This window comes from Colius striatus, chromosome 4 (assembly GCF_028858725.1).
Source record: "Colius striatus isolate bColStr4 chromosome 4, bColStr4.1.hap1, whole genome shotgun sequence".
NCBI lineage: Eukaryota > Metazoa > Chordata > Aves > Coliiformes > Coliidae > Colius > Colius striatus.
In genome coordinates, this window is record NC_084762.1 from 44,332,946 (window position 1) to 44,356,764 (window position 23,819).

The following is a 23,819-nucleotide window of genomic DNA, read 5'->3' on the forward strand; positions in this document are numbered from 1 at the left end:
TTTTATTATTATTACCTGAAGCCAGAAGCAGAAAGATTGTTTACTACACATTCATAAGCAGTGTTTGGCATTAGCTGACATAAGAGATACAGAGGTCATCAGCTTGCGGTGTGAGAATACACTTTTACTCATTGACTCACAGGAAACATTTTGCAACTAACACCTTCTAGGTTTTTTCCCCTCACCTTGTTTTAATTAAAATAGGAATAAACTGGTTTCCAGTTTTGCCAAACAAACATAAAAAAGATCACTTTGACAGAAGGAAAAACAGGTCTTCTCTTGGGAGACATTTCTTAAATGCCTAACCTCCAATAACCTTTAGTTTCTCTAGGTATAACATGAAGTTTTGTTACAGTCAAATGCAGTTGTTTTCTTAAACAGGAAAAATAAATGTTTCAGCACCATCTGTTAAGCAACTTATCACGTAGAAATGCAGATGCCAGGCTAGGAAGCATTTCAAGTCTTACCTCTGTAGCCAAAATTGCTATTTAAAGCCACTATAGACCAGTAGTACTGGTCTACTACCAGTTATACTCTGCCTTCTTATTTCTGCCCTCTGAGGCTGCACCATAAACCAAATCAAGAACCCAAATGATTTTCTCTTTTCTCTGTTGTTGTATTTTTTGTTTGTTTGCAGTTTTTTTTCTACTGCTGGGGATGTGGCAGAAGGTGGTGTCAGGTCCCCACAGGCACTACCACCAGCACCATGACCCTGGAGCCTTATTTCAGCTCAGATTTGGGCTGTCAGTCCCCACCTCAGCAATACTGCTCCATAATTAAAATAAGCACATGTGAAACTACTGCCCAAAAACTAGGCTTCACCTCAGTTCATCCACAGGAAATAATAACATATATTCTTCCTCTTCAGTTGTACAAACCTCAGTAAGAAATGAAACCCCAAGCAGCGCTAACATTTAAAATAGCGTATTTGTTACATGAGGTATCACTTACTGAAACAAAAAGCTGCCATTTCAAGTCTTCTGTAAAGGCAGTTACAGTGAAGTTGAACACTCCAAAACACATTTTAAATGTTTTGCAGTACAGTAGCTAGAGAGCCACGTCACAAATTTAAGCAAGAAAACTGATACAAGAAATCTATTCCTACCCTGAAAATCACTGATCCCTTAACAATCTTATGCAAAACCATTATGGCCCTCCTAGATCTCATGCTACTGATAGGCTCTGAAAACTGATTGGGATGAAAACAGCAGCCATATGCCCCATTACATTTCTTTAAACTGATAATCTTGTAGTACAGGAAAATAAGAGCTGAAAGTATAGCATGATCTTGAAAGTCTTCTGAGAGCAACAGCTATTCCACTCCATTTCAAAATGCTTAAGAAAGGTGTTTCAGGATTAGAAAGGTAGATTCATTTGACAGAACCCAAGAAGGCCTCGTTTCAACTTTAAATTGCTTTAGTAAAAAAACCTGTGGAAAATATGAAGAAGGGCTGCTCTGAGAATATTAATATACATTGGACTTGAATAAATGTTAACATAATCTTCCAGCATCTTATTGGGTGTTTTCTTTTTGAAGCATCTCTTATCCTCCAAATTCTGTTCCAGCAGCTGTCAATTCTAACCATAGAGTATGGTTTATTGACTTGCTCCACTCAGACAACAAAATTATCTTTGTCTGCTTATCTAGCAGAGATCCTTCTAAGCGTCATGAAAAGAGAAGAAGGGACAACATTTATTAACTGGGTAGTGTCTTGAACTGCATGGTGCATGCAGCTTTATTGCTTCTTTTTCTCCCCTTTAGTAATTTATGTGGTAACATTCATATCTGTTACATATTTAGAACATCAATATTGAAATGCTACGCTACTTCATTATACAGTTGTTTCTACTGTTCATATTGTTTTAAAGACTGGGATGGTTTTGGTTTACTGGGGTTTGGGTTTTTTTCTGATTGCTTTTTAGTGAAAACTAATACTCTTCTCATTGACCAAAAGCAATACATATATTTGGAAAGTGCTGTTGTCTGAGTGCATAGAATATCAAGACATGTAGAGTCTTCTTTGTAAAAAAAATAAAAAAATCTTTCTCGTCATCCAAATGAACTTGAATAAAATTAATAACGACATTCTCATCTGAGTGTCCAAGTAATGATATCTCAGAACTGCAAAGAAAAACTACACTTACGTTTCTTTGGTGTTATAGAATTATAAAAAATAATCCCACAAATTCAGGTAAAATAACTGTATAGAATGAGCTACTTTTTTTTTGTTGTTACTAAAAAATGATGTGATGGGAGAGGGAGGAGTAGAATGAGCTCATGAGAGGAAAGAATGACACAGAAAAACTATTTCATCGTGCCTTCTTCATAAAGGTTTATCAACTTACACTGACAAAATACAGTCCATTATAACTTTAGCTGTAAACATTTGCGTATCTCTAGCCTAGCAGAAGAAAATGAGGTCCAGGTGAAGTCTATGTCAGTCCTTGTGATTTCCATCAGCAACTTTTGTCTTACTGCAATAAAATGTCTTCCAAAAAGACACTTTAAAATGTACTTAGAAATTTCACCTTAACAAAGGAAATGTAACAAATTTAGCAAATTCAGCAAATGCAATTTAAAAAAAAAATGAAATTTGGCTCTTTTAAAAGACCATGGGAATATTTGAGGCAAAATGGTTTTTGATACCATAACAAAGAACATACTAAAGAAATAAAATCAGAGATTAGACTTTTAATTACCATGCTGTAAATAACATGTCCTGTAAAAAAACTTTTAAAATGTAGACAAAGAATACCAGATGAGGTCAAAATTGTTGTCATCTGCTGCTATTCACACTTAATTAGCAACCTCAAAATCACAGAAAAATAGTATCACTGTTTAAAAACGTGGTTTTTTTACAATTTAACCTTGACATGGGAAGAAATATGTTAGGAAGCTTTGTATTAAGTACTAAAGAACGCCTTGAAAAAAAAAGCAGACTGTGACGTCATTTATTTTGAATGTAAGTAATGTATCTGTATGTGTGGAAGCCAAGTGAAACCAGAACTCTTCATGCATTCATTTCAAAGGAAAGGCAACTACCTTGGCTCAGAATACCCTGTGGCTCTACAGATGTACTGAAAATCATCAACGTAGTTTTATCCAATTGCTAGTCCGGCCTTCTGGAGTCAGAATAGATGCATCTATAAATATTAATGCATGTGATTTTTTAGACCTATCTTCAAACGTTCCATCAAACTTCTCTAAAGGAGGAAAAATATAAAGGAGGAAAATATAAAGGAATGCATTTTAAGAGTCAAAGCAAAGCTCGGGCAACTATTAAGTAAAAAAAGATATCTCAGTATCCTTTAGGGAATTTGACAGTCGGTGATTCCCTAGACTTCACATCATTGATATGCTAAAAAACAGTACACACCAACAAAGCTTTAGTTGGGAAATGAATCTGAGAAAAAAAACAATCCTTAGAAAAAGCATCCCGAGTTAGAGGTGGGAAAGAAAGAAACTTGGCACACAATAACAAACACAACAGCTGATACAAAACATAGTCTATGGCTAGTATATCAACAGAATTTAGAAGTGCTGTGAAAACTTACCGACCATGGAAATCTCACACACATACTGAGATTAAAGAAGAAGGAAAAGAGAACAAAATTCTTGCAAATAAATATATTCTGCTAAGAAGTATTATGGCATGTGAACCGTACAAAATAGGAATGAGAAGAGAATATTGAAATAACAAAAGCCCAGACTCTCCAAGTGACAAAAGGTAATAAACCTTTTAGCACTGAAGTTTTGCTTTCATTATGACAATCTGTCATTTAACAAATGTAGTATAAAATATAGGACTTCTGTTAGGCTTTAGCCTTACAATAGCATTGAAAGCCTCTTAAATGACAAAATAAAGGAAATGCACAGCTTCATCATGAAAGCAGCCCACCTATTAGCACACAAAATAGTGGCCTCAGGTTTACGTAATTGCAAATATTTTTCTTCTCAATGTGAATAAAATTCAACAGTGAAAGAAACTAGACAACCTGAGGTTATATCAGAGGATTTCATATATACCTTTATGCAGGGTAGGCTCTATTTGTCACACACAAAAGATAAATAGCAGCACTCTAGTTGCTGAGGCATCACTGCAGTATCAATTTTTATTTCCATGTTATATGTAGAGAACTACCCTTTCCCAAGGAGTATTTTCATCTGAATGGCAGTTATATGGGTAAATAAATGATCTCAGAGGAGCTCTTTCCTGGAACTTCAACGCCAAATTTATTGGTGGTAAAAAAACCCACAAAACTTGTTATTTACGTCCAGAGAGTTTCACATGTGCATTGTTAAGTATCTTTTAGTAGATCGTAACAATTATAGATTTTGGATTCCAGAAATAATCTGCTTTGGAGAAGAATTTTTTTATGACCCATTTGCTGTGGAGTCGGAACATCACTGCTTTTAGTGAAAATGATTTCTATCAGCTATAAAGGGGAATAATTTTACAGAAAAGAATGCATGTAATTTGAATCTTAATACTACAGAGAATGTCAAATAAGAGTTGGAGGCATTTCCAATATGTACAGCTTGAAGAGGAGGAGGAGAATGATGAAACTAAAGGGGAAGTCAGGAAAGCTTAATTGTCAGAGATGCGTAACACTAGAGAAATACCATAATTCTGCCAGTGCAGCTGTGAAGACTATGCTTAACGTAAATCCATATTAAATATGTGTAAATGTAATGATTGACTTTGCTGGCGAACACACACCATGTACCAAGGTGTGCATTCCAAAGGTTGCTTCTTTTCACTGTTTTCTAAAATGAACTTCACTTCTTTACAGACTTGCACAGGAGGTAAAACGACCTGTTTTAATACTTTAAAGTACAGCTGTATGTAAATACACTGGAAGAGTTAGCATGGGTAGCTGAAATTCAACAGGGCCCTTACAAAATGTATCTTTCCCTTGCTGTAATTAAAATAATAATAAAATTCTTAATATTATTTAATTGTTGTTACTATTATATTAAAATGCAGGGAAAAAAAAAGCCACGGACTCAGTAAAGCTGCTCATTTTTTTTGCAAGCCAGAGAAATGCTGAACTGACAATTCTCCAACTTTCTGCCTTCACAAAAGTGCCTCACACTAAAATTAAACATGGCAAGAAAAACACCACAGTACACATAAAACCTAAATATCACTGCTGAAAGATACCACCTCTCTTTATACATGTGTAGTGATTTTGTGTTGCCAGGTTTTAGTAGCAGGTGGCTACAGAGGAGGCTTCTTTAAAGAGCTGCTAGAAGCTTCCCCTGTATCTGACAGGGCCAGTGCCAGGCAATTCTAAGATGGAATTGCCGTTGACCAAGGCCTGGCCAATTAGTGACTGAGGTAATGGCTCTATGAATAACGTATTTTAGAATGGGAAGAAGTTGCTGTGCAATTGCTAAATTGCAGCAGCAACAGGGAGTGAGAATGTGAAAACATCTCCACAGACATCAAGGTCAGTGGAGAAGGAGGGGGACGAGCGTGCTTCTGCCTTGGTAGAATGACTCCCCTGTGACTTGTGGTGAGGACCATGACGAGGCAGCTGTGCCCCTGCAGTCCGTGGAGGCCACTGGGGAGCAGAGATCCACTCGCAGCCCATGGAGGACCCCACACTGGAGCGGGTGGATGCCTGAAGGAGGCTGTGACTCTGTGGTAAGGGCCTCACCCTGGAGCAAGTTCCTGGCAGGACCTAAGAGCCCGTGGGGAAAGAGAAGCCCAAGCCAGAGCAGGTTTGCTATCAGGACTTGTGATCGTGTGATCAGGCTGCAGCAGTCGGTACCTGAAGGACTGTTCTCCCAGTGGGTGACCTATGTTGGGGCAGGGTGTTGTTGCGGCAGCTGCATCCTGTGGAAGGCCCGATGCTGGAGCAGTTCGTGAGGAACTGTAGCCCATGGGAAGGATCCACATTGGAAAAGTCCTTGGAGAACTGTATTCTGTGGGAGGGACCCACACTGTAGCAGTGGGGAGTGTTAGGAGGCCACTCCCTGAGAAGAAGCAGCAGCAAATTCCATCTGTAATGAACTGACTGTAACCTCCATCCACTATCCCCTGTGCTGCTGCAGGGGAAGGAAGGGGAGTCCCAGGAAAGAGGAGTGGTGGGGGGAGGTGCTTTAAGCACCTTTTTTGAGTTTTATTTCTCATTTTCCCTGCTCTGTTCTGATTGTTCATTAATAAATCAAGCCATTTCTCCCCAAGCTGATGTACACAGTACATCAATTTATTCGACTGCAGAATTTAAGTCACAGACTGCCTTAAATTTCACGTAGCACAACACATACTCATTAAGAGAACTTGCTGCTTCTGCTGACCAAATTTGCTATACAATGTGAACATTTGTTGTTTCAGGCATGTTATCACTGCTAGTGCTGCTACATGATGACCTTGCAGAACTCAGGCAGCATCTTCATGTTTCCTGCACAGTGCTTTGTGGATTAACCATAAGCACTAGTTCAAGAGCAGGTCCCCAGTACCCTACCAATCTCAGAACAGTACCCTCATCAATCCAGTCTGGACCTTTCAAAAGCATTACATTTGACGCATGGCTGTTCAATAAGGAAAACTCAACAAAATCCCAAGGAAAGCAGCAAGTTTTACATTCCTTCCATCAGATACCTTGCTAGCTTCTAGAAATGCACTCTTCCCCATTTGGAATACAGAAGAGTCTAGGCTCCTCCACTGAAAGTCTGTCATCTCTTTCAGTTCCTTCTTGGGATACCACTTTTAAGAGATCTCAACACCATCCTTTTAAGTAGCAGTATAGTAGTAGAATTCCTTTCCCAAGATAAGAGGACCACAGAGTGCTATCTGACACTCAAATGGTAATCAGTGTTGATTCCTATTAACTGAAAAATGGAAAAATACTGTAGAGGTGTAACAGACTGCAATGAGGGACTTTCTTTTCTCCACTTGCTGTTTTATTTCCTTTGTTTCCTCACATGGCTGGCAGATCTTGATTTCTTTTCTACAGATCTATTTCTTATGTTGACTTCTTTTCTACAAAAGCCCATATGCAAGAGGACTGACTTAGGTTCTCATCTCAGGGATGAGGCCATTTCCTTGCAACTGTGAGATGTGAATTTTAAAAAGCTTCAGAAAGCATCACCTCTAACTGCTTTGAGAGTGAGCTTTTGAGGATCACATCATTCTTGCATAAAAGAAACAGCCTCTTTTGGAAATTCCCAATTCCCCTCCTTTCTTTCTTTGTGGTCCTCAACACATGACAATCAAGAGGACTCATTAAGGATCACTCCATTGTCGCTACGTGCTTTATATAGTTATTGTGCAATTGCAGGAGAGGGACATTTTGGGAAAAACAACATTCCACTTCTGCATTCAGGCAGGTGCGACACTGGTCAGCTGCATACGTACCAGGCACTTGGAGAACTCCCCTTTATTACATTGTGACTTAGACAGTGCTTAGGTGCTTCCAGGAATAGGAGACATTATCCTGCTGTGGGTTCCTATGGGAGTCATTTTTGAGCCTAGGTCTCACTCTCACCTTTTTCTGATCTGAAAGGATGTGAGTGTTTGAAAGAGCTAAATGCCACAACTGTGAAGTATATCCTGCCTAGTCATGCTCCAGCAGAAATCAAAATGAAACAAGAATTGACTGTGACATCTAGAAGAGGTCAAGACTGTAAGAGTACGGGGAAATCTGGAACATTAATTTGGCAGAAGGACATTCCTCTCCTCTAAGCTAAAGGAAAAATGAAATAGTAACATTTTAAGCAAACATAACAATATTTGAACTTAATGCAAAACCATATTATATAAAGTTACTGGTGAGAAAAAGGCATCTGTAGCTTCCATGTTCTAATATGAATATGTATGTATTGAAAAGTGCTTTTCAAATCTGTATCATGTGAGAAGTACAGAACTGTGATCAATTGCTTGCACACAATTATCACAAATATTTGATGTTATTAGCTGCTGCAACATTATTACTTGGATAATTACCTCCACCTGTTTTCTCATAATTAAATGTCTGTGTACATCATTAAATTTTCAATGAGGTCCAGACAGTATTTTTTTCCCTTGTGCTACTGAAATGCTGTTGATTAGAAAAGTTGTAACTTCTAGATGAAGAATGCATTACTTCAGCTGGTGAGGGAAATAGTTATATTGCTTTAACACTGAAAACAAAAGTCCTGAGTTTCTTAATTCAGCTCATGGAATTAATGAAAGCCTTTTAATTGCTTCTTCTCTGACTCTGAGTTATGCAAACACATACAAGGGAATTAAGACTGTGTCTGATATGTTGGGAAATCTGATGGCTTCAAATACAAGAAGACTTATACACAATTCAAAATAGAATCCATAGAATTTTCTTGTGTATTAACCTAGCTCTGTGGCTGCATTTGCCACCTGACATCCTGCCACACCACTGTTCTCGACTTGGGAGCAGAAGTCCAAAAAGTGTAGACTTCTGGGATAAACTGGAAGCCACTTTGCAAGCAGAAGTTCTGGGTGGCGATATGTACTCTCCCAAATCTGCTGCTTTTGGTTGAACAAATTACTTTCATTGAAAAGACGTTGTTTTACGCCCACAAGTTAATTGAAGCTACTTCACGGTGGACAATTTTAGACTTTTTCCAGTCCACTTCTACTGTGTATTAGGTTTTAAAATACTAACTAGATTATTTCCTACAAAGCTGGGTAAAGGCTAAGGAAGTAATTTAAACCACACAATTCTCTGCTAAAAGGCACAAGACAAAGGGACATGGTAAAAATACATTGCTCTTAAGCTGTGAGAGAAATATTGTTTAGATCAGAACATGGATCTGGTTTTGATATTGATGAGTAAGAAGCTTTCTTTATCACTGTCTTGTACTTCAGAGTAATTTCAAATTCAATCCAAAGAACAAGAACTCCATGAATGACAGGTTTGCCAAATAGCTTTCTGATGTAGCATTTAATGACCTCTGCCTCAAATCACTGTCTCTTTGGTCACTCTTACTATAGTCACAGCTCAAGCTGCTAACAACATACTATCAGTCACCAACGCCTGCCAACAAATTAAGTGCTTTAAGAAGAGTTGAAAAAATCTCCCATAAATCTCATGGCGGCAAGAACTCCCTCTTTAATTTCAGCAAAAGCCTTAAAATAATATGCCAAGAAAATTATTCCCTAAGGAATCATAACATTTGCACTCCTGAAGAGCAGTGATGGAGTCCATCTCCAGCTCACTGGCATTTTAACCTGTGACCATGACTATGATCTCATCATACATAAGAACTGTCTTAAAAGATAAACTTCTAACTATGGAAACAACTGACTCAGGCCCTGAAATGGAGGCAGTCACGTTACACACTTTAAAGCCTGTAAGGCAAGGTTTTGATCCACTCTTTATTAGTTTCTAAAGGGCAGGATGGATGAGAAGAAATCTAATGGGATAAGCATGAGACTGAAAAAAAGCCCTGAAGACTGCAAGAAATTAAGAGGCTTTTTTTCTTCCCCCACTAGATTAATTACTAAACAAGAAAAAGCTTATTTAGAAATACTCTGATTATTCCCCTTCCTCCTGATCTTGCAATGCAGTCAGTGCAGCTCCTAGAGGAGCATCTTCAGACTCACTGTTTATTCATAGTCCTCAGGCTTTTTACTGGTCACATCTTTTCTTAAACTGGCTATGTTCATACAGAAGAAAAAGGCCAGGCAAACAAGCACAAAAATTGTATTACTACTTAATACAAGTCTGCTGAAGTTGGAGCAGAAACTGCAGTGGATTCAGTAAGATATCCCTGGCAGGGAAGGTACAGTAACATGGCCTTCAGCACTGAGTACCTAGAGAATTATATGCTAAAGCACATGCTGCTTCATTTATATTCCTATTGGGTCCCCAACTACCTAGATTAAAACTTCCTAATGCACATTTACGTATATTAGGCATATCCCCAGGAAAGGAAATTCACATCCTGTGTGGTCTTTTCTGAACCAAGAGTCTGTACAAGAAGTAATTGATTTTTTCTTTTCCATAAAAATATTCCCACTGAAAAACGCCAGTTCACCAGAAGGTAACGCAAAGGTAGCTGTCCTGTGTCCTGAATAAAATACTTTCATCATTATTTACTGGCTTTACACCATGAAGCATCTCCCCTCCCTCCTGTTGTGATTCTCCTGCCTCACTTTCCCTCTATCCTGTTGGGATATTCCTTCCTCATCCAAAGGAACTCCTCACAAACATTCCAGGGAGGGAAAACAAACACGCAAACAAAAGACTAGTTTTTCAGTGTACTACTTTTAGTTTAGCAGAGAAATCTGAAGCAAGATTGTGATGCACTTAACCAGCAGGATAGTGTTTGGCACTATGGATGGAAGAAGAAAGGGAGACTAAGTTTCCAATGTGTAATAGTAAAACTTCATAATCCCAAGCATTTTTGTTGTCAAGAAATCAATTTCAAACTCATCTCCAGTGTTTATTATATTAGCTGCTTCTCAGCATATATTAGGCAAGTGTTATACATAACCTCAGCAGGAAGGTGTAATCACAGCAAGGTAAATGAGTTAGGCTAGAGGGCTTGCTTAGCACTATGTGGCACTACATGATGTTACACAGAAATACCCTCAGCAGTCTACTTCATCTTCCAGGTTGCTTTGAGAATGCTTTGGTTTAATGGGAATTAAACTCCCAGATCTTTCATACTCCCTCTCTCTTCTCTCTGACTTCTACAGGAGAGCAGAGTTCCCCAAACATTAAAAAAGGCATATTTTATCATATCATCCTTTTACAGTCAAATGTCTTTAACAAATCTTTATCAACTACTAGTGGATTATAACATAGGGTCTCCCACTCACTTCCACAAGTTGTAGCATGTTCTGCAATTTTGCATTCAAATGTCAGAGGGCTGCTGGAATACACAAGAAAATGAGGCAACTGTTATCCTCCTCTTGCTAAGCTACACTTACAAATACTAAAGAAATGCTGTTATTTAAAAGAAAATTCGCAAGTCAGTTATGTATGTTGGGCGATACCTCATGAACCACTCTGTGCTCAAAATACTTTGTTCTGCAAGAGAAGAAAACAATGTAAAATAAAAGTTTTATGTAAAGAACATCTATGACAAAAGATTAAATAGATCATTAGCGTATTAACCCCACTATTTTGTCTGGAAGCTATTAGGCATGTAGGCAAAATACATTCAAATAACTTGTCTGGTTGGCCTATTAAGCAAGCTAGGAACATTATCTGTCAGTGATTCAGAATCACAGGTTCTGATGCCGATTAATCTTTTACTTCCCTTTGTAAGAATGCTGTAAGATGCTTAATATTTGTTATAAACCTAGTATTTGTGCCAGGAGCTGAAATCTCTAAGCCAACTCAGAAGTTCAAAAATGACCATAAGATTCCTGTAAGTTATCACAACAAGCAGTACCTCAGACATAGCTAGTATTTTGGCATTGAACAAATCTGTTAAGAGCACTACTCACTAAGTCTTTAGGCATGGTTTTAAAGTAGCTAACCTTTTTAGTGCTTGCGCTGTAGCCATGGCAGCACACAGCTAGCTGGGTCCGTACTTGGGTGCTTTGCTTGGGCTGACCTCCATGTCTCTCCATAGCAGCAGCAACTGATACTAGTTTATGCAGTTAATTGGCAACTGGCTTGAGCATGTCAACATGAGCAGGAGCTGCTTGCAAAAGAGGCACGTCCTCAATGCCTGCAGCTATAACCTGGTTGTGCACTAAAATGCCAAACATGCTAGTGCTGCAGGTCTAAAAAAATCTAGGAAATAATGTAACTCAAACACAGAGAACAAGGTACAACTTCCCTACCTTGACAGTACTTTGTTATCTCTGGATAGCATTCAAATGAGTTAGAAAGTGCAGCTATTTAAAGTAATCTGGGAGAAACAGCATTGAATAAGAAACGTATTTCATTCTATATGAATGCAAACAGAAGAAAAGCATCCGTGCAAATGCAGAACAGGCACATGTCCAGTGCTAAAATATGCTTAACAAGAAAATAGTTGTCACAATGGAAAGTCAAAGTACTGTAGGTTTACATGGTAAGACATTGCAGTTGACTTTAATACAGACTTGTCAATTCTTTTTAAAAGGATCACAACTATTCCACAGACAATTAAATAACAATGTACATTTTTACACAACTACTTCACATTCTACAATATTAAATACTCCTTTACATCAGTATCTTGGTTCATGGTGTATCTACTAGTTATGCATCAGAAATATCAGAAGGCCATTTTAAACAATAATTAATATAAGCGTTAAATGTATATTCTGCAGACATTGCATACACATTGATAAAAATTAAACATGAGATATTCAGGCCAAAAATAACCATAGTGGGCCAAAAATAACCATAGTGGGCCATTTGAAAAATTACATATAGCCATGAAAATTATATATTATCACCTCAAATAGCACAAACAGAAGCCTCATCCTGGCTTTGACCAGCACTACATTAAACACAGAAGACTTCATTGCTGAAAACATCCTTTCAATGCACTGAAAGGCAGCCTGTGAAGATTTGATTTATAATTGATTTTTAACTGTTCTAAAATGAATGAAAGGCTGATGCCAATGACTCATTGCAAATGCAATGACATCCCTTCAGTGATATCAAAACAAGTGTCACATTGAAGAAAAATGATGCTACTGTCCTTTAGAAATCAACCAGAAATGCGAAATACTCTCTAGAAAGATTTTACACAACTGAACATAGTGGTTTGCAAAAAAATACATGAATATGAACAGAAACGATATCCAGCAAACGACGAACACAACAGACTCTTGAAAATATTTGCATTTCTTATAGCAATCTGTACAATTCTAATTGCATCACTGTCAGTGACTAAACTCGCTGTAGCAGTATATAAGCTAACACAATGCACTCAAATATCTTCAAAAATCCTGTTTTGATAGGAAGTTTGCATACTGCTTTGTGTTTTGTTTGGTTGGGTGTTTTTTTATTCATCTGAGTTTTCTCAAATCTTGCCCTACTCACTCATCAGACTTCTGATCCTATCTAATTCACTGTTTCAGAGCTCTGACCATGCATTCTCTTCTCTTTGCTGCTCTCTGTATGACAGTTGTTCTCAGTTGGCAAACTGGCATCCATACATACATGTGTATACATCCACATACATATTTACATACATACATATTACATACATACATACATATTTACATACATTACATTTACATACATATTACTTCTCTAGCTTGTACTGCCTCCCCTCTGCCCCATACCTCTTTAGTCCAACCAACACCTCTATTGCTCTCAGTTCTTCCATTCTTCCCTCCCAGGATATACTGCTGGGTGTCAGAGAGATGGCTTTGCTACTGCAGTCTCTACTGCACACTCAGTCTGCATTCCTTCCTATGAACACCTCAAAATAAGCAATAGCTTTGAGTTTTAATGCAAAGCACCAGAGCACTCTGTCAGAACGCTGTGACTGCAAAATGCTGACAGGTCAGGATGAGCTAGATGGGACATGAGCACAAATGGGACTACTGAGTGACAGTGGAGCAATCATAGCCCAAACAAAAAAAAAAAAAAATCAGGATCTGGGAGATCAATCTACAGTCAGATTAGAAATCCAGGAAGAAAATCCGCAGAAGACTCTTTATCTTAATTTGCATCGTCACAGGAACTAGGAGCACTAAACAAGAACTGCTGGGTAAACAACATAAAAATGGAGTAAACTTGTGAGGTAAGGAAACGCTGACTAGAACAGTGCAAAGGGAGCTGGGCATAACTTTTTTTTTTTTTTTAATAGACACGCTGACAAGAGAAAGTTTTAAAAACAATGAGATGGTTACATATACGTTTAGAGAGAGTACCTTCCACCAGTGAGGCAACATGAAGGAAAGCGTAAAGAACTCTCCCTGAAAATTTGCCACCTAGACAATGAAGACTGCTATCATGTTGTAGCAGAAAGCAGAACTAGTATAATGTCACACAAAATTAGATAGATGAGGAGCTAACAAACAAAGAATAGGGATAAGTAGCTCACATTTGATGTAGTACAGATGAGGAAACCCTGAGTGGTACATGGGATTGGGGAACAGGGCTTCTGGTCAGTCCATAACACTTCATTTCTTCTGCTCCTTCCTCCTCATATGTTTCCCTTGCTTTAAAGTGGAGTCTCTCCAAAGGAAGACAGTCCTTCATTAATTGCTCAAATGTGGGTCCTTCCCACAATCTGCAGTTCTCCAGGATCTGCTGCAGCATGAGTCCTTTCCACGGGAATGTACTGTTCCAATGTAGGCGCCCCACAGGCTGCAGATCCTACCAGCAAACCTGCTCCTGAGTAGCTCCCTTTCCATGGGCCACAGCTTACACCAGGAAACTGCTCTGATGTGGGTTGCCCACAGGCTGCAGCTTCCTTCAGGGCATGTCTTGCCTGCTGCAGTATGGGGTCCTCCATGGGCTGCAGCATGGGTATCTTGCTCCATTATGGTTTTTCAAGGACGGGAGACATCTTTCACCGTGAACTGCGGGGGAATCTCTACTCTGCTGCTTCTCACATTTTCTCACTCTTCTGTGCCACAGCTGCTGCAGTCCCGCTGCCACACTGCCAATATCTTGCCAATAGAGTAACCTACTCTGTGGGCATATTTTTCTGAAGACATCTTTATAGGACTACAGCTAAAAGGTTTATAGTTAGCTGTAATTGTAAACTTCTATTATATAAACACATTAATATCAAACTACTGCAACTGTCTATAGGACAATGCAAGAGGACATTAATAATGCCTAAGTGTTTCTATAATTATAGCTTTGAACAGTATTATAAACATAAATTATTGGAATAGAAAGACAAGGAAGAAATACAGAGGCTGAGAAAACAGAAGAGTCGCTGTTCCTACAGCATTTACTCCATTTGACTCACAGGACACTTGAAAGAGAAGAATAGTGGATTAACCACTCGCATTTAGTACATACAAATATATACAGAAGTCACCACTTTTTGAGTCTGTTTAACACAATTTCAGATTAGTGGTAACTTATTAAAGGTTGTTCTTCTATTCAACAAGTAAATTACAGTGCTAGCACCCTACTTACTTAAGTAGCAATAACTTATTTCTCTACTACAAAAACAATTCAACAAAGATTAAAGACCACTGTAAGAGACACTTTACTTTTAGAAATCTTATTATTATCTTTGATACAACTAATCCATTTTCATCTAAAACTATATCTCATAAAAACTATTAATGTTCACTAACATGTAAATATACAGTATCCAGTAATATACATGAATGTTATATGACATTTCTTTTGTCCCACTGAAATAACACATCAAGCCAAAATGTTTATCTATCTGAAGTATGGCTGCACTCTCAACAGTCTCATGTGGATTAAAATAAATCAAATGCCATAACTAGTGTGCTTTCCCCTGACTGCCACCAAATTATACAAAATATTATATATTGATATCAACTCACTCACTGGAGCATATTGCCTGAAATTAGGAATGTTATGTGTATTAATTCTTTCAATTGACAAGGGACTACTCAACTGAGAATTCTTGTTTCAGTCTAGTATTACAACATTGTTGCATAAAGCACTTTGCTTTCAAGCCAAGAATTCCCCACAAACTATTAATCTAAGATGTTCTATTCATTATCATCTGAAGTTATTTTTTTTCAAAAATATGTAGCTCAGAAACTGCTGACAAACTACTTGAAATAATTTTTAAGTGTATCATAACCCTCTGGCTAAGGCTAACTGAAAACTAATTAAAATCATTTAGATGATGATTTGAACAGGAAAAAACTGTCTAGATGAAATTATGAGGAAAAATTAGATAGTACTTGACTAAATCGTGCCCTTAGACACATTGTTTCTCATTTGCCAAAAAAATGAGCATTTCTTTCCCTCTCATAGGGGTTTTTGACCTTTTATGGCACCAATATCCAGAAACCTCCTCAGACTAACTCATTCATCTTCTGATCCAAGACTCCCAGGGCATATTTCACTTTCTTTATGGGCAGAAATAAAACTCCCTAAACTCTAAATATAATTTATTACAAAATTTAATATATTTTTACTTGATCATCAGAACTTTATTTTAGTCTTCTGATAAAAAGGAAGGAAGACAAATACGAAACAAAGTTGTGCGGCATTTGATAAATAAAACTCCATATGTATCATTTTCCCTCCATAAAAATACCAATCCCTAGTCCGGACTCTTGCCCCTGGGAAAACAAACCAAAACAAAAAATCTTCAAGATTAAAGGCACCACAGAAAAGAACATAGATTTAAGCCTCTTCTGTCTGCCAAGATGACTGAACAACATATAACGGCAATCGCTATCACAGAATCCAACTGGGTAAAGCAACAAACAAAATCTGGAATAGAAGGTGAATTTCCAGTGGTATGATTGAGAAAAAGAATGTATAGCTTGTACTGCAAGCCAAGATGACTGATAAACTATTTGTGTTAGCTCCAGCTTCAGAAACAGTATTAGGCACTAATGAAACAGTCCAGAAAATTTTTAGCAATGTGTGCCAAGACCACTGGACAGGAGCCCGGTTAAAAAGAACTCGCAAAAACCTCCTTTACCCCGGACAATGAACTCAATCTAGTATGATGATCCAAGTGCTGGGACTCAAGCAAACTGAACATTCACCTCAAAGCTGGAAGCCCTGCATTTGCCAGGGCAAACAATGTGCTGAAGGAAAAAGCCCTTTAGCTCAGCCATCAATCTCAGATATGATGCTGTCTACAACATATAGAAACACTGATAAATCTACAATGAAGACCTCTGAAAGCATTTTTATAAGTGAAAGATATCTAGGGCTGATTAATGTGTATTGTACATTAGTGCATTTATTAGTCCTCTGGTGATGAGTGCATCCATTCAGGTTTTGTTTATGTAGTCACTTCTGAAGATTCACACTGCCTCCTAATTCCTTTATCCAAAAATAAGATAGAGAACATTTTCTTGAAAAGGATAATTATTAAAGAGATTTTACACAAATGCCAAAATATGTTCTGAGTGCCTTAAAGAACTTTTTTAAATGGATGTGAAACATCAGGACAAACAAAGCAAAATAAAAGACCAACCAGATGGCATCCCTTGACCTGAGGCAGGCTTTATCGGTGCGTTCACCTGATCCCAGTTAAGATCATCATCTTCTGACTGACTATAGCCACAGGAACTGAGAGGCTCATCAAAAGTACAGCACCCTGTAAAAAAGACACAAAGATAAAAATTAAACAAGGCATCTGTATAACACACCATGAATCTGTAATCCTAATAACTGCAAGGCAATGCAATGCAGGTTGTGTAATTTTTAAATATCTTTAAATACAAATTAGTATATATTTATTAATCATCACTTTCTGAGAGGTCATGAAACCTCTTCGCCACGAAAACAAAATCCCAAGGGTATAAGGGCAGATTTAGAACTGCAGACAAATGTGCTCCTATGACACAACCATCAGGTATGAAAAACAAACCAGAAAAATAAAAAGCAGTAAAACTCAGAACATCAAAAGATCGAATGATTAGCATTCTTAGGAAAAACAAACTATTCCATGCCTGAGAAATTACAGTTTAGAAGAAAACTCTTAAGAGTGGGAACATCAGCTCCCATTCCTGTACCTTGGTTTCCAATTAAGAGAAGGTTCGGATAGTCCCAGGTGTGCTGTGCTGTGAACAGGTACCAGCCTGGGTGCTTGTGGAATCAGTGCCATTGGTACAATACAGCCCATCTATCTCAAAATGCCAATCTATGTGCCGCCATACACTCTCCAAAATAAAACAGTACGATTTCCTCCCCTTTCATCATTATTTTCTAAGTAATTTAAAAAAGAATAACATGTCATAAAAACTCACACTATCGCAAGACGGGTCAAGGAAAAGTCTGATGCCACAAGTTTAGAAGAATGGAATCTAACATTAGCCACAAGAGGACGAGAGGAAAATTTATCAGCTATTTTACATAATTCCCTTCTAAGCGGAGACTAATACAGGGTTAAAAATTCTGGTTTATTTGATGTTTGATGTTTCGCTCCAGTGAAGAATGACATCTTTCCTATTTGGGAAAATAAATATAGCCCTAGTCATGAATATATCAGTCAGTATTAAAGTAAATTCTGCAGCTGTTCAAACAAAACTAAACTTCAGAGCTATTCATCATCTTTGCTATCTATCCATAGGCACAGCAGGCTTCACCTTGCCAAGCTGTATCAAAATAGGAAAGACAAAAAATCTAGCTTTAAAGACTATAAAAACCTAATTTTCCTAGAACTTTATAAATGGTATTATAGAATATCTTACCAAAAAGTAGAAGACAAAATTTCATTATAGCTGACAAGCTTCACCTATAGTAAAGTCGAGCTTTTCTAATGGCTAGTCCCAGTGTATATTTCAGATTTATGACAAGTGCTTTCATAGAATCATAATATCACAGAATGGTAGGAGGAAAGGACCTCAAGATAATATCCATTCCAATCCCCTGCTAAAGCAGGTCCACCTAGATCTGGTCACACTGGAACATGCCCAGTCAGGTTTTGAAAACCTTCAGAGCAGGAGCCTCCACACCCTCCCTGGGCAGCCTGTGCCAGGGCTCCCTCACCCTCACAGGAAAGAAGTTTTTCCTTGTGTTTAAGTGGAACTTTTTGCATTCCAACTTGTATCCATTACCTCTTATCCTGTCACTGGTCAACATAGAAGAAGATGATGTCATATCCTCTTCACATAAACCTTTTAAGTACTTGTAAGTATTAATAGTGTCCCCCTTAGTCATCCCCAGGATGAACAGCCTCAGATCCCACAGCCTTTCCTCATTAGAAAGATGCTCCAGTCCCCCTACCATCGTGGTAGCTCTCTACTTATTATGTTTTGCAAGCATATAATCTTCAATAGAAATGATCTTTATATGTAATCACCAAATAATTTATTTTTTTATTATTATTTTCTTACAATGCTATTGGTCTTCTGCCCTGCCCTTGGATGTAGGTCATCCTGTTCTTTGTTCTAAAATACCTTTCTATAGGAACTCGTTGTTAGCTCTAGTCTTATCAGGGAAATTGGCATCACTGGACACTATCTTTCTGTACAATTTTAAGTGCATAGGATTCAATTAGATAAGACAGTGGGAACAGGAAACCCACTAAAGAACTCAAATCCAAACTAACATTTCACCTCAATGATAACAATAGATACAAAGTCTCTTTCTCTCCCCAAAGTTACACAAACTCAGAAATACATGAGGATTTGTATAAAGTGTTCTCCTCCCCCTCTACTCCCCCTCGCGAGAGCGCATCTGGAATATTGTGCCCAGTTCTGGGCCCCTCGGTTCAAGAAGGACAGGTTGCTGCTGGAATGACTTCAGTGCAGGACCAACAAGATGATGAAGGGAGTGGAGCATCTCCCTTATGATGAAAGGCTGCCGGAGCTGGGGCTCTTGAGCTTGGAGAAGAGAGACTGAGAGGTGACCTCATTAATATGAGGTCAAATATGTGTCAGGAGGATGGAGCCAGACTCTTTCAATGATGTCCAATGATAGGACAAGGGGCAATGGGTATAAGCCAGAACATAAGGGGTTCCAAAGAAATACAAGGAAGATTTTCTTCCCTATGAGGGTGGTGGAGCACTGGAACAGGCTGTCCAAACGGATTTTGGAGTCTCCTTCGCTGGGGACATTCAAAACCCCCCTGGACGAGTTCCTGTGTGACCTACTTTAGGTGGTCCTGCTCTGGCAGGGGGATTGGACTGGAGGATAGGACTGGAGGATCTTTCGAGCTCCCTTCCAGCCCTCGAGATTCTGTGACTTCCAGACTGACCCTTAGAAAATTAGACCGTCAGTTACATATTTGTTCTAGTACTTGCATAAATACTACTTCAACCCTCATAAAATGTGCCACAAGCTAAGTTTCAGTCACAAAAGCAAAGCAACAACTTTCACTGACCTCTTTGTGCTCTTTTATAGAAATCTTTTAAAACCCTACAAATCACAGGTGAAGCAAAAGGTAGTTTCCTTGCAAAGGTACTGCAAATGATGCAAGTACATAAATTTAAGTATCAAGTTATGGAGTGTGCAACACAGTCAAGCTTGGGAAAAAATATACACCTGAATAAAACCTGTTATAAATCAGGGCTTACAATTCAAAAATAGGTTTAGTAAATGTACAGAACAGCTTTCATACCTCATTACACCATATATATCTCTAGCAATAGGAAGACATAGGAAAGTTTAAGGTGCTTTCTTATTCAAACCCAGAACCGCAGCCAAGCACTACAAAATGTCCAATACTGTAAAAAAGGGAAGAGTCTGTGATTCCAGATGGCTAGTAAAGGCCTCTTCCCTTCTCACTAGTTAGGAAAATGTCAAAAACGTGGATAAATAGATCAACAGTTCTACTTGTCTAGGCCTATATCTGTCCACAGGACCCTGTCTCACTGCTTGCTTTTCTTCACTTCTCTTGGGAGTCCATAGCTAAATCACTCCATCAGGATTTTATTTCTTCTCTTTCATCTTTGTGATTCACATTCTTCAAATCTTTAGAAATTTTCTATGTTGTAACTTTCTAATCACCATATCTGCTACAGGAAGAGTCTGAAAGGAACTTTTGAACTCCTCCTTCTATTCCCAAGTCACTTCCACCCACAATAACCAAATTGTAGCAACAAATCAGACCGTAGAGCCACCTACTCAGAGAACTGATCAGCAGGCCTAAGATCTCTAACAGCACAGAAGCCAAGTCATGTTTCTTTCTACAGTTAGCCACTAAGGATAAGATGAATAATGAGGGCTTGGCACAGCCACGACTTTTTGGAAAGTCATTTGTATATTAAAACAGTATACATGGCATATATAAGCACTGGAAGTACAGACAAGTTTATGGACTGAACTAAGAATAACAAAAAACATCTTACTGGAAGAAAAACAACAGCTTACACAAATTAGCCAAGTAAAAAATACTGAAAATCAAGAGTCATCAACAGTCCTAACAGTTTATATGCCTGCTCCCCAAAGTACTGATCCTCACATCTGACTGTATTACAAATAAGATTAAGTTCTTCAGAAACAAGTAATGGCATTTGACAAAACCCTGTATTTGCATATACTCAAGCTTTCCTGCCTTCTGCAGTGCTTCACCTATTTTCTAGTCACAATGCTCTTACTGTACAAGGTTTCCACTTCACAAAAAGTTATCCACATCTGATACCAACAAGGACTGGTAATATCTGAAAAACTACCAGTGGTCTTTAACGTCTCTCACCATTGCACTGTTTTGAAACAAGCCAATGCCAAGACAGGTGGTTATTTATAATCAACTAGCACACCTGAGAAATTCTGTCCATTTTTGCTATTAGATAACAATCAAAATACGTATTTTCTGCTATATAGTTTAATCAAGCAAACCAATTACCCTGCCTGTATACAGACATTACAGTTTGTATAGCCAAACTCTATTTTAAAGGGTGAATTCTGTGCTGACCAAATTATTTATAAGTAAAGTGGGAGATACATATTCCATTAAGATTCTTTAGCTTATGCTGCATTTTATAGATATTTTTAGATTCCCATGAGGAATTGAATTGTCAAATGCAAAAGATGAAACACAGTCTATTACAGCCTACAGATCTTTCAACTGCAATTATTCATTTAACCATCATGAATCCAGTTCAATGTAACTATGTCCAAATGTAATCCTTTATACATGTTTCTATTTTTATTTGGTTAGATTACTTCAGACCTTGAAAAATTTATGAGTTTAGATCAGGAATATAATTTAAGATGAAAGCAACCAATTAAAGTAAATGAGATAAAGAATAAGCATATTTTTCCTAACATGAATAAGGTTTTAGTCAAAGTATTCTGTGTGTTACAGACTATGACATCTATTATGAAGCATTCTCAGAGAATATCTTTAAGTGATAAAAGCTACCATAGGAAAAAAGTTCAAGTTATGCTGGATGCTGCTTTACTTTTGTTGTTTTTATATATATACTGCAAAAGACCTCAGATCAATATGTACTTTCTATCAAAAGTTTGCTGTCAAATGTACAAGTGCTAAAACTTGTAATGCTCATGAGTATCAATGCTAGCACTGGCACTTAATATATGTGCACACTAGAACTGATAGAAGGACCCTGCTTTAGGATAAAATGATTTTTTTGTCTTTACAGTAAAACCTTGTGGTTTCTGGTCTGCCATAGCACCATGAATTCTACTGCAGAATGGGTGAACTCAGAAGATGAGTTTACTGAATTCCACATTTTGTTCTTCATCTCATTTTAAAAGTATTCTAAATTCTGCTGTCTGTGTGTTTTCCATTTAACTCTGGAAATGTGTTTATGTTGATTAAGTATAATGTAGCTGTTCTTTGAAACACAAATAAAAGGTTTGATATCTGATCAGAAAGCTGGGTGTCTAGGCCCCATCATGTCATGGGGTCTTGGTAATACAGTGAAAGGTTAATCTCATTTTAGGCAATGGATCTTTTCCTTCTATACAAAAGGAGCCTCTGTCCAAACCAAGAATATACCATTCCCCCAGCCAGCCACGCTCCCTCCCAGTCTTGTGAACATCCCTGCAGCCAACAGCAATGGACCAAGCACATCACCTGGATAACATATCCAGGACAAATTAAAAATGAAATAACTGAAAACTGTGACAAACTGTCATTGTTAAGCTTGACTAGACTGTGAATAACTCAGCTTTCAGTCCCAAAGGTTACTGCTCAGGATAGTGAAGCAGCATTACCATGCTACCTGGTGCTTCCTTTTACATTTTTTAAGTTTTAGATTTCAGGGAAATCATCGTATCTAGACACTCTCACAACAATTAGACAACACAGCATTAGGAAACAGGATCCTTCGTCCCTATGTTGACAAATCATCAAATTACAGAACAAACAATCCTTTGGGGGCAGGTAAGGAATCATAATGCAGAAAACAAAAACCCATTCTCAATGATAAACTGTCCAACAAAGAAAGCAAAAGTGAGAACCAATGGTCAATTTTTAACATTAAAAAATACGAATGTTGCCTTTAAACCTGCATGACAGATCTTGTCTGCTGTATAAATGTTATTAAAGATAGGTTTATTACCAAAACCTTCTAACATAGAACTATTCATCTCTCTGCAAACAGTAAACAGTCAAGCCAATAAAGCTTCAAGCAAACTAACTACGACTAGATAGAAAACTTATTAAGAACTAGAAATAACAACCATCCTGGAATCTGCATTACAAATGTGTGTAAATTCTCAGAAAGAATAAAGGCTCTACCTGCCCTTTCAAAGGTGTTACAGTATTACTTCTTAAAAGGACTTTCCAGACATGTTAGCTCAAAGACAGCAAGCAAAAATACCTCCAAAGTGCATACAGAGATGTCATGTATCTGCAGTGACATACACACACCAAAAATTCTTATCCAGGCTTTACAAGTGAGCTTTCAACAGTGGGTAGTCTCTTCTTAAAAAGGAACATTTATTTTCTCTCAAAATATACCAAGTTTTTTATTTATACTAGAGACAAGTGTTCAGAGCTGTAAAATAATGCTCTAATGTAGATTACTGGTCAGGGAATCTGAAAAACCATGTGCTGCATAAAGTTGATCTAATTTAAAATAGTATTTACATTTTGTCAAGGCTTCATATGCACAGGGATGAAGTAGAAGAGCAACAGGAAGCAGAATTCAGAATTAAAGAACTTCAGTGACTGTGGCTCAGAAGGGATTTTGAAAAAGGTAGAGGATGGATGAACTACCTAGAAAAAAAAGTCCCAGGAGCCAAAGCGAAGATGGGGACATATTTCACAACTATGAAAAGCTAGATATTAATTCTGCCTGTATGAGAGAGTAACAGACACAAAATTATACAAAATTGTGCTA

At 37.8% G+C, this 23,819-nt stretch overlaps 1 protein-coding gene across 7 annotated transcripts in view; it reads right to left on the reverse strand.

The window, feature by feature from the left end:
- Nucleotides 1-23,819, reverse strand: part of PTPRM (protein tyrosine phosphatase receptor type M) — a 485,902-nt gene that overhangs the window by 355,080 nt on the left and 107,003 nt on the right. For all 7 annotated transcript variants that reach the window (XM_061994840.1, XM_061994837.1, XM_061994836.1 and 4 more), the window contains exon 2: nucleotides 17,036-17,158. In XM_061994840.1, the coding sequence (XP_061850824.1) occupies nucleotides 17,036-17,158 (123 nt within the window). The remainder of the gene's footprint in view (nucleotides 1-17,035; nucleotides 17,159-23,819) is intronic.